Source organism: Anomaloglossus baeobatrachus, chromosome 2, assembly GCF_048569485.1.
Source record: "Anomaloglossus baeobatrachus isolate aAnoBae1 chromosome 2, aAnoBae1.hap1, whole genome shotgun sequence".
Taxonomy (NCBI): domain Eukaryota; kingdom Metazoa; phylum Chordata; class Amphibia; order Anura; family Aromobatidae; genus Anomaloglossus; species Anomaloglossus baeobatrachus.
In genome coordinates this window covers 723505345-723521107 of record NC_134354.1, presented here as the reverse complement: position 1 = coordinate 723521107, position 15763 = coordinate 723505345, and the positions used below count along the sequence as shown (strand labels likewise).

General features: G+C 43.4%; 1 protein-coding gene across 1 annotated transcript in view; it reads left to right on the top strand.

The window, feature by feature from the left end:
* TEX26 (testis expressed 26) overlaps positions 1-15763 on the top strand; it is a 62183-nt gene that overhangs the window by 21269 nt on the left and 25151 nt on the right. Inside the window, exons 3-4 of the mRNA XM_075334613.1 lie at positions 4867-4948; positions 9395-9557. Of these exons, the coding sequence (XP_075190728.1) occupies positions 4867-4948; positions 9395-9557 (245 nt within the window). The remainder of the gene's footprint in view (positions 1-4866; positions 4949-9394; positions 9558-15763) is intronic.

Sequence of the window (15763 nt, the reverse complement as noted above, 5' to 3'; positions counted from 1 at the left end):
CAGCCTGGAAGTGTGAAATGCACTGCAGCAAAAAAGAATGTTATTTCTTTTTTTAATTTTTTTTAAATTGTGAAAAGTTTATTCAGAGGGTCATTTATTATTCAACCCCTCAAACCACCAGAATTCTGTTTGGTTCCCCTAAAGTATTAAGAAGTATTTCAGGCACAAAGAACAATGAGCTTCACATGTTTGGATTAATTATCTCTTTTTCCAGCCTTTTCTGACTAATTAAGACCCTCCCCAAACTTGTGAACAGCACTCATACTTGGTCAACATGGGAAAGACAAAGGAGCATTCCAAGGCCATCAGAGACAAGATTGTGGAGGGTCACAAGGCTGGCAGGGGGTACAAAACCCTTTCCAAGGAGTTGGGCCTACCTGTCTCCACTGTTGGGAGCATCATCCGGAAGTGGAAGGCTTATGGAACTACTGTTAGCCTTCCACGGCCTGGACAGCCTTTGAAAGTTTCCACCCGTGCCGAGGCCAGGCTTGTTCGAAGAGTCAAGGCTAACGCAATGACAACAAGGAAGGAGCTCCGGGAAGATCTCATGGCAGTGGGGACATTGGTTTCAGTCAATACCATAAGTAACGTACTCCACCGCAATGGTCTCCTTTCCAGTCGAGCCCGTAAGGTACCTTTACTTTCAAAGCGTCATGTCAAGGCTCGTCTACAGTTTGCTCATGATCACTTGGAGGACTCTGAGACAGACTGGTTCAAGGTTCTCTGGTCTGATGAGACCAAGATCGAGATCTTTGGTGCCAACCACACACGTGACGTTTGGAGACTGGATGGCACTGCATACGACCCCAAGAATACCATCCCTACAGTCAAGCATGGTGGTGGCAGCATCATGCTGTGGGGCTGTTTCTCAGCCAAGGGGCCTGGCCATCTGGTCTGCATCCATGGGAAGATGGATAGCACGGCCTACCTGGACATTTTGGCCAAGAACCTCCGCTCCTCCATCAAGGATCTTAAGATGGGTCATCATTTCATCTTCCAACAAGACAACGACCCAAAGCACACAGCCAAGAAAACCAAGGCCTGGTTCAAGAGGGAAAAAATCAAGGTGTTGCAGTGGCCTAGTCAGTCTCCTGACCTTAACCCAATTGAAAACTTGTGGAAGGCGCTCAAGATTAAAGTCCACATGAGACACCCAAAGAACCTAGATAACTTGGAAAAGATCTGCATGGAGGAGTGGGCCAAGATAACTCCAGAGACCTGTGCCGGCCTGATCAGGTCTTATAAAAGACGATTATTAGCTGTAATTGCAAACAAGGGTTATTCCACAAAATATTAAACCTAGGGGTTGAATAATAATTGACCCACACTTTTATGTTGAAAATTTATTAAAATTTAACTGAGCAATATAACTTGTTGGTTTGTAAGATTTATGCATCTGTTAATAAATCCTGCTCTTGTTTGAAGTTTGCAGGCTCTAACTTATTTGCATCTTATCAAACCTGCTAAATCTGCAGGGGGTTGAAGACTACTTGTAGGCACTGTATCTATCTATCTATCTATCTATCTATCTATCTATCTATCTATCTATCTATATCTTTGTATAAGATTGCTTTGTTAATTATGACAACTAGATTAAATTTACTTAGAGTATTAGTATGTAAAAGATGATGTTAAAAACGCATTGTATATGGATGTCATACAGATGGTATGCAAGAAAAAAAATCGTACCATCGCATATCACTCGCATGATGTACGGATTGACATACGTATGACAATCTTCCCACTTTTCTGGATGTGAATAGGACTGATTTTATGTATGCATATGTAAGTGAACCCTGGAACTGAGAATACCCCTTTGGCCCCGCTCACATGAGACGAGTGCAATGCGCGAAATTCTCGGCTTGCTCTCAGACCAGTGTTATTTAATGAGGCAGAGCAGATCTGAGATTGCGATCGCCTCCACAAATTGGATCACGCTCATCCATACAAGTTTATGGGTGAAATATCGGATTGCACTTCAATGTCATCAGTACAATCCAATATACGCCGAGGCAAACAATGGAGAAGGTGGAGACATTAATCTCTTTATCTTCTCACTTATGATCTTATTCTTGCATGCGAGAGACTTGGAGCATAGTAGATGACACTCGGCTCATTAGTGTCATTAGAGTAGAGTGTCCAATTCTCAAGCATTGGATGCTATACACCAGTGTGACCATGGCCTTTGTCACAGAATCTAGTATAATCTACCTGACAGTTTATCTGTATGTCTAGCAGAGCAGACAAATAGTTTACGATGTAAATGAACGTGGACTAATCTGTAGAGTCTAGACAGCCCGCACCCGCGCGCAGCACCTCGCTGTCACTCTCTTGTCTGTGGTTGTTGTTGTTATTGTGTATTTTTACCTTCCACATAAAAGCCATTTACTGTATGTCTCTAGTTCTTCACAGCCATAGGACAATTCTGCATTTAAATCCTTTCTGACCTTTCTGCTGCTTTTGACATGGCTGACTACCTCTTTGTGTGACATTCTTCTTCACCTTCAGCATTTGTGGCGCTGCCTTTTTGTGACACACACAGTTATAGCTGTTCTCCAGGCATTCTTATAGCTCATTAATTACATCACAGATCTAACTATTTAACTCCTTCATTACCTTTTCTTTAAGCCACACTGAGACGTGGCAGCTGATTTGTGGTGCAGTATTCTGCCAAGTAACGGACGATACATGTGGATGGGATTTTCAAAAATCATGAACAGGAAAAAGAGCGTGTTGCTTTGTGCACATTATTCCAATGCTGTTTTCACTTTGAAATATAGTCATCTCTTGTCGCAAGAGTTACGTTCCCGAGATCAGGGCTGTGGAGTCGGTGTCCATTTTGGTGGAGTCAGAGTTGGAATCGGTATAAAATGGACTGACTCCGACTCCTAAAATATATAATAAATCGGGTACAGTGTCCTTGCAGGACTTTGTCTCTTTTTCATAATTTGGGGTAGTGTGCTGGAGTTCTGTTATTGGTATCGTAGGAGCGGCTGGCGTGGATAGTTGTAGCAGCAGTGGATAATGTAGGTGCGGCCAGCGTGGACAGTTGCGGCAGCAGCAGTGGATCTCGTAGGAGAGGCCGGCAAGAATACTTGCAGCGGATGTCGTGAAAGTGGCCGGAGTGGATAGTTGCAGCGGCGGACTTATCATGCACTGAAACACAGATAGGAATCAACAAAAGCACACAGCACAGTAACACAGCACACAAATGGTCTTGACAACTAGCAACATATAGAACTCGTTGCCCAGGCACCTTCCTTGAGGAGAGGGTGCCTTAAATACCTGATGTCTCTCAGCCATGCTGAGATGCGCTTTCGGGTCTGGGCGTACTGGCCCTTAAAGAAAAGGGGCGTGTCCATGCATGCACCCTACGTGCACTTCAGGGGGTCCTGTACAGCGTGCACAGGCCCAGGGAGACAGCAGCAGGAAGCGGGGAAGGAGCAGGCACTGCAGGGCGGCCAGTAAGGTGAGTGTCTGAGTCCCTGCCAGGGGAGTGGGGCAGGAGAGCGGTATGGGCATTACAGGTGTGCTCAGCTGTCAGTTGGATGAGTGACAGCTCAGTCGTTCAATCTGGTGCTGAGGCATGCTCAGCTGATGGTGTGTTGATTGATAGCTGAGCCGTCCAGACTGAGACCGGCAGGTGCTGGGCTTCTTCAGGTGTTCTCTGTGGTTGCCCAGACACCGAAACGTGATCTGTCTACGCCTTTGTCTTTCCCCTTAGTTGACTACATGCTCTCTTGAATACTCTTCTTCACAATTTGTCCATGAGTAAGGATTAGTGTCACAACAGCATGGTAATAGATCCTAGGCGAAAGAGAAAGGCAATCAAGAAATTTGACAACATCTGAGGACCCTGGTGGAATGTTCCAGGATTACTATCTGGAGTACTGCTGGGGGATAGTACTGTATGTGGCACTTTATGACTTCATGAACACTGGTGATAGATCATTCCAGGCTAAATGATGCAAGTATGGTCATTATACATACAAACTATTTTAACTGAATGGCGGATATTCCCATTTATATACCGTACATCATAAAGAGAGGGGTAGGAATATAGATTTCTCTGGAATCTTATTTGGGGAGGTTGTGTTTGTTTGTTTATTTGAATTAAAAAAATTGAATCCCTTGGAAGAGATACAGTAACTTTATTGTATTTTACGCATAACAACACCATATAATGATACTATGGAACAGTGAAAATCTCTTTGTTCCACTGATCATTTTTCTGTATAAATGTTGTGTAATTTTCTTAATAAAATGATCGGATTCAAAAAATTAAAAAAAATCCTAGGTAAAAGCCTAATCTGATATCCAGCGTGGTGTAGGCATCTTATGATTAGGACCGGACACAGGAGTTTTTCTTGTCAATAAGTCCATATTGAGTCATTTATGAGCCTAAGGGATTATAATTATTTTCCATAATGAATAAAAAATTGTTTAAAAGAACTGAAGTCCTCAGTGGTTGATACCTTTTAATGGCTAACTGAAAAGATGGTAATAATAGCAAGCTTTCCAGACTACTCAGGTCTCTTCTTCAGGCTCAATATAACACAAAATCGGAAGAGTCACATATTTATACACAACAGGACATAGAATGGGGCAGTCCTGTTGTGTATAAATGTGACTCTTCAGATTTTGTTATATTGAGCCTGAAGAAGACACCTGAGTAGTCTGGAAAGCTTGCTATTATTACCATCTTTTCAGTTAGCCATTAAAAGGTATCAACCACTGAGGACTTTCTGTTCTTTTAAACAATTTTTTATCTCTACTGGCTAACACGGTACAAAGATATATTTTACCTGTACCATAACGAATAAGAGATTTTTAATGAAATCTGGTAACTCATTTTACCTTTTTAAGGAGGAAACATATGGGATCCTTATGAAACCACAACGAACAGAGACTACCCCCATAATGAGTGTTCTCCATCCGTGTCCATACGGTAAGTCATATTTGTCATTTTCTCTCGAGCTCAGTGCTGCTGTTTAATCATCGTGTTTGATGTTCTACAGCTTTTTAATTCTATATCATGGCCATGTACAGTACAGACCAAACGTTTGGACACACCTTCTCATTCAAAGAGTTTTCTTTATTTTCATGACTCTGAAAATTGTAGATTCACATTGAAGGCTTCAAAACTATGAATTAACACATGTGGAATGAAATACTTAAAAAAGTGTGAAACAACTAAAAATATGTTTTATATTCTAGGTTCTTCAAAGTAGCCACCTTTTGCTTTGATTACTGCTTTGCACACTCTTGCCATTCTCTTGATGAGCTTCAAGAGGTAGTCACCGGAAATGGTTTTCACTTCACAGGTGTGCCCTATCAGGTTTAATAAGTGTGATTTCTTGCCTTATAAATGCGGTTGGGATCATCAGTTGTGTTGTGCAGAAGTCTGGTGGATACACAGCTCATAGTCCTACTGAATAGACTGTTAGTCTTTGTATTATAGCAAGAAAAAAGCAGCTAAGTAAAGAAAAACGAGTGACCATCATTACTTTAAGAAATTGGGAAAACTTGGGAAATTCCGAAAAATTGGGAAAACTTTGAAAGTGTCCCCAAGTGCAGTGGCAAAAACCATCAAATGCTACAAAGAAACTGTCTCACATGAGGACCGCCCCAGGAAAGGAAGAGCAAGAGTCGCCTCTGCTGCGGAGGATAAGTTTATCCGAGTCAGCAGCCTCAGAAATCGCAGGTTAACTGCAGCTCAGATTAGAGACCAGGTCAATGCCACATGGAGTTCTAGCAGCAGACACATCTCTAGAACAACTGTTAAGAGGAAACTTTGTGCAGCAGGCCTTCATGTTAAATAGCTGCTAGGAAACCACTGCTAAGGACAGGCAACAAGCAGAAAAAACTTGTTTGGGCTAAAGAACACAAGGAATAAATATTAGACCAGTGGAAATTTGTGCTTTGGTATGATGAGTCCAAATTTGAGATCTTTGGATCCAACCACCATGTCTTTGTAGAAAAGGTGAACAGATGGACTCTAAATGCCTGGTTCCCATCGTGAAGCATGGAGGAGGTGGCGTGATGGTGTGGGGGTGCTTTGCTGGTGACACTGTTGGGGATTTATTCAAAATTGAAGGCATACAGAACCAGCATGGCTACCACAGCATCTAGCAGCGGCATGCTATTCCATCCGGTTTGCGTTTAGTTGGACCATCATTTATTTTTCAACAGGACAATGACCCCAAACACACCTCCAGGCTGTGTAAGGGCTATTTGACTAAGAAGGAGAGTGATGGGGTGCTACGCCAAAAGGCCTGGCCTCCACAGTCACCAGACCTGAACCCAATCGAGATGGTTTGGGGTGAGCTGGACCGCAGAGTGAAGGCAAAAGGGCCAACAAGTGCTAAGCATCTCTGGGAACTCCTTCAAGACTGTTGGAAAACCATTTCCGGTGACTACCTCTTGAAGCTCATCAAGAGAATGCCAAGAGTGTGCAAAGCAGTAATGAAAGCAAAAGGTGGTTACTTTGATGAGCCTAGAATATAAGACATATTTTCAGTTGTTTCACACTTTTTTTTTTTAAGTATTTCATTCCACATGTTTTAATTCATAGTTTTGATGCCTTCAATGTGAATCTACAATTTTCAGAGTCATGAAATTAAAGAAAACCCTTTGAATCAGAAGGTGTGTCCAAACTTTTAGTCTGTACTGTATGTCTCAATTGTATAATGTTGATCCATACTTTACTTCATCTTTATGATTATTGCAAGAAGTTGCTATATTCAAAATAGTGTTCATTTTATAGGACTAAATTCAAGAAATCACGCCGAAACCCAAAAATAATTAAAGGATCTGTCCACCTTCACAAGTTATTGTATAAATAATCCACTTAAAAATATTAATTTGAGCCTATTGTTCCTTTGCAGACCTGTGTGTTTCCCAGATAACAGACTATGAACGCTATGTAGTCTAAACCAATAGTAATATTACTCTATGTATTCAATATCTCTTACTAAGGGTGCGCTCACACGAGTCATATGACTAACGCGAGTATCAGATCGCATCACCCGGCACGGCCGCACACTCTCCTGACAGGAACGTTTCAGCTACATAGATATACATGCAGCCAACCTCTCAGGAGAGTGTGCGGCCGTGCCGGGTGATGCGATCTGATACTCGCATTAGTCATTCGGCTCGTGTGAGCGCACCCTATCAGAAATTTGGTCGGTACCCAAGAAGTGTGGACAGTGTGATTACAATCCATTACTCCACTCAGAGGTGATAAAATACGTCCCTTTATTTATAGTAGGCACGGTGGCTCAGTGGTTAGCACTGCATCTGCGAGGAGTTTGTACTGCATGTTCTCTGTGGGTTTCCTCCGGGTTCTCCTGTTTCCTCCCATACACCAAAGACATTCTGATAGGGACTTTAGATTGTGAGTCCCAATGGGGACAGTGATGACGATCTCTGTAAGGCGCTGTGGAATATGATGGCGCTATATAAGCAATGCATAATAAATAGAACACAATCTTGCCAACTAGTGACAAGGCCTTTTTGAATGAAGTTACCATTTTATTACAATTTAAGTGGAGTGCTGAATCCTATTTCTATTGATTATGATAAGTATTACAATAATTTTTGGAAATCAGTGATCTTACACTGCACCTCCATAGGAAGAGACTTTTTCTCTGCACAATAAGCCAATATATCTTGTTTACTTAGTCAAAAATATGGGTCAAATGGATGTAATATGACTTCAGGATCAGACTACATAGCGTTTGCTTGTAGTCTGTTACTATGGAAACACATTGATCTTCAAAGGAGCTGTAGGCAACAATAGTCAGTGATTGTAACTCAAGAAAGTAGGTTTTTAAGTTGGGCAAAAAGATTAGATTTACCCTGGTCCGGCATCCACTTCAGTCTAGGTCATCTATGGCAGCGGGACCAGGTCAGTGCCAACTTCTGCACTGGCACTTTTTCTTCTGGCATTTTGAGCACTCTTACCGCTTTCTAGCCCTTTCACCTCCACAAAGGACTGAACTGGACGCTATAGTAGGGCAAGTTCAAATTTTGTGGCTCATCCCTAGTTGGTTTAAAAGGAATCTGTCACCAGGTTTTTGACACCTAATCTAAAGCGGGCTTTACACGCTGCGACATTGCTAGTATTTGATGGCGATGTCGAGCACGATAGCACCCGCCCCCGTCGTACGGGCGATATGTGTTGATCGCTGCCATAGCGAACATTATCGCTACGGCAGCGTCACACGCACATACCTGCTCAGCGACGTCGCTCTGGACGGCGAACCGTCTCCTTTCTAAGGGGGCGGTTCGTTCGGCGTCACAGCGACGTCACACGGCAGGCGGCCAATAGAAGCGGAGGGGCGGAGATGAGCGGGACGTAACATCCCGCCCACCTCCTTCCTTCCACATTGCCGGTGTACGCAGGTAAGGAGATGTTCATCGCTCCTGCGGTGTCACACATAGCGATGTGTGCTGCCACAGGAACGAGGAACAACATTGCTAATAAGCAGAAAATTATTTTTTGTTTCAGGACGACCTGTCCGCGGCTAACGATTTTGACAGCTTTTGAGATCGTTTAAGATCGCTCATAAGTGTCACACACTGCGATCTCGTTAATGAACTCGGATGTGCGTCACAAACACCGTAACCCCGCCGATAATTCATTAACGATATTGTAGCATGTAAAGCCCGCTTAGCAGCATAACGTAGGGGCAGAGACCCTGATTCCAGTGATGTTACTTACTGGGCTGCATAGTGTAGTTTTGATAAAATAACTGATTAATTAGCAGGAGATTATCATTACAGGACTATTTGGTGTGCTGCAGGTAGTCCGGCATATTCATGAGCTCTGTATAACTGCTAGATCTGCAGCAGAGAAAACATTGATTTTATCAAAATCACAGCAAACAGCTCAGTAAGTGACATATTGCTGGAATCAGGGTCTCTGTCTCTACATTATGCTGCTCTCAGATGGGGGAGCAAAAAACGTGGTGAGAGATTCCCTTTAATTTTCATTTTCAAGCTTTTTTTTTTCTTTTTTAATAATTTGCACCCTCTTTTAAGAAACTGGAAAATGTTTCCTTCCTTCATTGTGGCTTTTTGCTACTATGGCTCCAACATCAGCAGCCACCTCCAGCATCAGATTCGGCACCATTGTTTCGGCAGGTCTGGAAAAGCTTTGTGTGCGGTCATTTACACCATAATGACATAATATAGGGATTAGAGAAAGGTTTATCATCCACTGATGAGAGTATGTCGTTAAATCATTTAATGAACATGTCATCAGTTAGGTCGCTTTACAGGTGTAGGTGTCACATCCATCCGCACGCTGCACTCAGCTACATCCCCATCTATTGTAATGACATAGGAAATGATACCAGAATGCACTTTCTATCCTTTTTCTATCTTTCAGACCCAAGACGTCTAAGAGCTACAGAAACCCTTACTATCTGTGCGACCCGGTTGGGATAAGCATGTACAGTGATGAGTTTTGCTGGAAACCATATTCCAAACCGGAGCTTATCAGAACCGGAACAGCGTCAGGAGCCAGAAACCACAGACCTCATCCTGATAAGGTACAGTACGGATAATATTCACAGCGCTAAGCCTTTACCTGACATCTGGGCAGCCCGATAAGGAAAAAGCCTGCTTTGTTCTAACATTTCCCCTTGATTTCTCCACTTTTCTACCACACTTTAAAAGAATACTGATTGTTTTTGCCTCTGTCGTGTGAATTATATGGCTTATAGCTAAATACAAGGTCTACTCCACGACTATTGTATACACTTGGAAAACTCTTGGTGTAGACTCTACACCATGAGTTTTCCCGGTGTATACAATAGTCGTGGCGTTAAAACAAATTCTAAGCAGGTACATAGGCAGCTAAGGCCTTGTGCGCACGCTGTGTTTTTTTGCCTTGTTTTTGCAGCGTTTTTTGGGTGCAGTTTTGCTCCCAAAACTGCATGCATTTCCTTCCCCAGCAAAGTCTATTAAGGGTGCTTTACACGCTGCTACATCGCTAACGATATATCATTGGGGTCACGTCGTTAGTGACACACATCCGGCGCCGTTAGCGACATCGCAGCATGTGACACTAAGGAAAGACAATCCACGATCGCAAAATCGTTCAAAAACAATGATCGTTGACACGTCGCTACTTTTCAAAATATTGTTACTGCGCAGGTACGATGTTGTTAGTCGTTTCTGTGTGACACCGCAGGAACGACGAACATCTCCTTATCTGCATCCACCGGCAATGAGGAAGGAAGAAGGTGGGCGGGATGTTACGTCCCGCTCATCTCTGCCCCTCCGCTTCTATTGGACGGCTGCCGTGTGGCGACGCACGAACCGCCCCCTTAGAAAGGAGGCGGTTCGCCGGCCAGAGCGACGTCGCAGGGAAGGTAAGTCCGTGTAACGGGGGTAAGCGATGTTGTGTGCCACGGGCAGCGATTTGCCCGTGTCGCACAACCGACGGGGGCGAGTACGCACGCTAGCGATATTGGTAACGATATCGCAGCGTGTAAAGTACCCTTTAGATTTCATTTTTGCTATCCGCACGTTGCATCTTTTTTGGCTGCGTTTTTGTGGTGACAAGAAAGATGCAGCATGTCAATTCTTTCTGCGTTTTTGTCAGCGTTTTTCAGCCCTTGCAGTCAATAGATTTGACTTAAAAATTGCACTGGACAAAAACGTGGTAAAAAACCCGCAATAAAACACGGCAAAAAATGCATGCCAAGGGTGCGTTTTTTTGGGACCAAAAACCTATATCTTTGTGGTCACCACAAAGATGCAGCATGCGCACATAGCCTAATGCTACTTAAAAAGGAGCTGTCACAAAGTTAGTGTACAGTTTTTGCTTTTATTCCTGCTGCTATTTAATTTTTCTTTGTTTGTTTTAAACCTGCCATACGGTCCCAGGAATATGGGCTTTATCAGTTGATAATGAGTGCGTGGCTCACAGGTTCCTCAGGGGCGTGTCTTTATACTGATCTGCATTATTACCCTGTGAGCCACACCCCCTTGTAAGACTATAAAAATTAGCACTAACAGAATAGCCCATCACCCCATTTCATCAAAGCCTTTATGCCAGAAAACTAGCAAAAAAAGTTGTGAAAAGTTGCAAAATGTTTCCACAATGCGAGGCTGTGAATTCATGCCACTTTCACCCCTCTTTGAAAAAGAGGGCAGAACGGGACAGGGGCGTGGTGACCCCCCCCACTCGTTAAACTCATGACGAGTGTTTTCGCACCTTATTCCACAAATCTTAATCCATTGTAGCCCCTCATCAAGACTGGCGTGAAAATTAAAATATTGGTAAGATTTTTTTTACCTTGCATTCTTCTAAATTAAAACAGTAGCAACTGCAAAAAAACAACAAAAAAACTCATTCTGAGTGTACAGTGCCTTTGTAAACCTTTATTTACATGTGTTACTACCTTTGCCTCCTATTGTTTCTGGCCTAAAAGGGGATGAATCAAAGAGAAGTCAAAACCCCTATGCATATTAGATTGTCTAGTGAACGTGCCAATTTTAGCAGAACTTTTTACCTCCTACAACTTATCGAAGTCTCTGGACTCTACAGATGATACAAGAGGTAAGAAGTATAGGAAATGTTTAAATAGGTTCTTCGAGAAATGTAATAAAATAAAAAACACATTTAAATATTTAAACATTTTTCTAAATAACTATTAAGCAAAAAGGTATGCGTAATGTAGTGTCAGAATTTTAAAAATGGACATGCAATTGGACTGACTACATGAAGCACGAGACAGACGCACTCAAACTGTCAGGCTGACTGAGATAGATGTTAATTCTGAATCAGTTAAAGAAAGTTATTTCTCCTCCTCCTTTACTTTGGCTTCTCTCAGTGTCCGGTCAGGTTGACTGAACAGAGGAGTGTGCGTTCACGATGCCTGAATGCCTCCATTGATGACCTCTGCCCCCAGCTTCACGCAGCTCACCCTACTACGTGTCTTCTGAATTCTAAAGCGGGCTTTACACGGTACGATATTGCTAGCGATATCGAGCGCGATAGCACCCGCCCCCGTCGTGCATGCGATTGTTTGTGATCACTGCCGTAGCGAACATTATCGCTACGGCAGCGTCACACGTACTTACCTGGTCGGCGTCGTCGCTGTGACTGCCGAACAATCCATCCTTCAAGGGGCAGGGACGTTTGGCATCACAGCGACATCACCGCAACGTCACTAAGCGGCCGGCCAATCAAAGCGGAGGGGCGGAGATGAGCGGGACGTAACATCCCGCCCACCTTCTTCCTTCCGCATTGCTGCCGGCGGCAGGTAAGGAGACGTTCCTCGCTCCTGCGGTGTCACACATAGCGATGTGTGCTGCCGCAGGAGCGACGAACAACATCGAAAAACAACCATAACCGATTTTTGAGTTTTGGACGACCTCTCCATGGTGAACGATTTTCACCATTTTTGAGGTCGCCTAAGGTCGCTGGTAAGTGTCACACGCTGCGATATCGTTAATGATGCCGGATGTGCGTCACTAACAACGTGACCCCGACGATAAAACATTAATGATATCGTAGCGTGTAAAGCAGCCTTAAGGGTATGTGTCCAAGCCATGAACGCAGCATGTTGTCTCTGCGGGGCCGCGAGTGCTATCCGTAGGAGACCACAGCTGCCTGTGCCCACGATCACGGTCCGGACTGCTGCAGTCTGTCTCTCTGTTCTCCCTGCGGAAAACACTCACGACTCCTCAAGCATAAATTGACATGCTGTGGCTCAGGAAGCCACACCACAGGTTAGTTTACACTGCGGAGAAAAGAAGCACAGTGTGAATGGGATTTCTATAAATCCACCACTGTGCTTGTACTGTACAACACAGCGTTTTGTACGCTGGAAAACACCCTGTGTCCAAAACACTGAACACAGATCGTGGGCACCCAGCCTAAGATGGCCTGTGGTTTATAGTAGTTGCCATGTTGGGGATTCCAGACTGTAGAAGATATAGCACATATTTTTGCTATATAAAAAAGGTATTTAGAAAAAAAATGTTTATTATTTAAATATGTATTATTGATTTAATTCATTTATTGTAGTAAATTTCTTGGAGAACCCCTTTAATTTCCCCTTCCAGTTCTTTTTTCCCACACTAGTGATGAGCCACGACCACAGTTGCTGGACAGCTTCTTATTCCCTTGTTGAAAACACATGCCTGCTCAGATGAAATGAGCATGCATGTGTATGGGGGGGATAAATGGTAGGTGGTATGTGCCTGCCTAGCACATGACTGGAGGATCTACACATTCAGCAGCCATGGAGACACATTGGTCTGCAGAGGAGCTGTATATACATTTTTTTTTTCTATCAGAAAGAGAGTTGCTTCATTTTTTATTCTAGATGTATTTGAAGATCAGATTGGTAGCAGGAGTGCACATTGTGTTCAAGATTACTTGAGCCATCTTTGCCAAGGTTCTCCACACTTGCCTACGGCGCTGTTTCTTAAAGAAAAAAAACCCAGATTTGTTAGTTTTGTAATCTCAGATGAAGCCGTGGCTCATGTATAGTCATTCAGCAAATATCTCTGCATTTCAGAAGGATAAGTTTAGCTTCTGGCTGATGCATATTTCTGTAGGGTAGCAGTCTATTTTCCTTCAATTTAAAGGGGACCTGTGGTAACGCCTGCTTGGATCAACAGACTCAGGTGGGATGTAATGGACAGGCTAGAGGGAAGTAACTCACCAAGCAGGACCCCCAGAACCCTGAAACCCTTTAACCCCTATACAGGGATTTGGAATTACACAGAGCCCCAGAGATCACTACCTGTGGTAGGCTTCAGTCCCATGAGAGTAGTAGTCAGGCAGGGTCAAACCAGGAATTTCAGAACAGGGACAGAATCAGGCAGGCAAGGACGTAATCAGGAAACCAAGCAGAGGTCAAATCCGGGACTGGTGGTGAGGTACAGAAACAGCAGGCAGGAGGGTAGTCAGAAAACAAGCAGAAGTCTAAACACAGGGGTCACTAAGCAAAACAGAGAGGGAGCCAGGTAACAGAAAGACAGAACTATCTCTGGCAGTAGCCAGCAGACAGGAGGGGAAATTAAAAGGGTGTGGTGTCTTCCCATTGGCTGAGACTGAATTATGGTAACATCAGCTGGAAGACACACGCCACCTACAGTCAGCCAGTGGTACTGCAGATCCCAGGGAAACCCAGATTAGTTGGTGAGCGGGGCCTGCGTCCACCAGAGTCACTGGCACCAACTCCTCTCCCATCACCAGCACTATCCACAGCGGGAACACGGTGTCGCCGTGAATTGAATTGAGCGGAAGTCGCAGGGGCGGACTCCAGTGGGGACGTGACACCTGTCAACAGATATTCACCATGTGAAGTCCTCCTATATCTCAGTCCTGCAACCTCATAGACCCTAGCTCCCATGCATATCAAAGAAACTATCTTATATAAGTCACCAGAACTGTATTCTAATTGTCTCTGTCCTGTCCGATGGGTGTCTCAGGACCAAGCTCGGCAACTCCTCTGTCCCTCCCAATTGTCAGCCCTTCTAACGTGAATTCTACTTCATTCACAAAGTCTGTTAAAGGGAATCTGTCACCAGGTTCTTGCTACTTCATCTGAGAGCAGAATAATGTAGGCAAAGAGATTCTGAAAGTAACCACATTTATCTTAGATCACTGTGTGCAGCTGTTCTGACTTTATCTCAGAATTTAGTGTAGCAGAGCTGGGAGCTGTCTTCACCCACACCAGGCTCTCAATAGAGATTGTACATTGACTGTGAAGTGTCAATCACAGCAAGGGGTCTGTCGGTCTGTTCTACAGGTGCAGAAGAGTCACACCAATGTTAATGATAGAGCAATAAACCCATTAGGTTAGGTAAACGATAGATCACACACAGATAAGAGAAGCACATATGTATTTTTGTTTTTTAACCCTTACAGCATGCTGTCTTCAGCTTACAATCCAAAATCCTGGTGACAGATTCCCTTTAAAATCTTGGCCCTCCACACAAGTTCACAGGAGCTATAATAGAGTCATAAGCACCATTTCTGTATTAATCACCCACTCATGATTTTTGCTTACAAATATTGAGATAAAAAACTCACAAAATAGTCAGCGTGTGAACATAACCTTACAGTTCCAGTGTATTTCAAGTCCGTAACATGTTAGTTTATCTCGTGGGTACACTGGATTTTCTGTGCAGATTTTCACAATAGATTTGTATTAAATGGGCAGCATGGTGGATCAGTAGCACTGCAGTCTTGTGGTGGATCAGTGGTTAGCTCTGCAGTCTTGTAGCGCTGGGGTCCTGGGTTCAAATCCCACCAAGGACAACGTTTGCAAGAAGTTTGTACGTTCTCCCTGGGTTTTTGTGGTTTTCCTCCAGGTTCTCCAGTTTCCTCCCATACTACAAAAACATACTGATAGGGAATTTAGATTGTGAGCTCCAATGGGGACAGAGTTGCCAATGAATGTAAAGCGCTGCGGAATTAATGACGCTGTATAAGTGAATAAATATTATTATTATAAATGAACATTTTTAGCGTGTTTCCATTTTAGAAACGCATAAAACAACTCATGTAATCCATACATAAGTATATCACTAAAGAATTGTCAAAGCGAATTACCAAGAAGTATCAAAAACAAAATAGCTTGAGGACCACACCCAATATGTAATTTAACCACTTGAAAGAATTGGGACGGTGCTAATGTCCATTAAAAAAACTTTTTTTATTATCAAAATGTAAAAACATCTATAAATACATTAAAGATAAACTAGGGTCAATCTTTTCCACACGGGG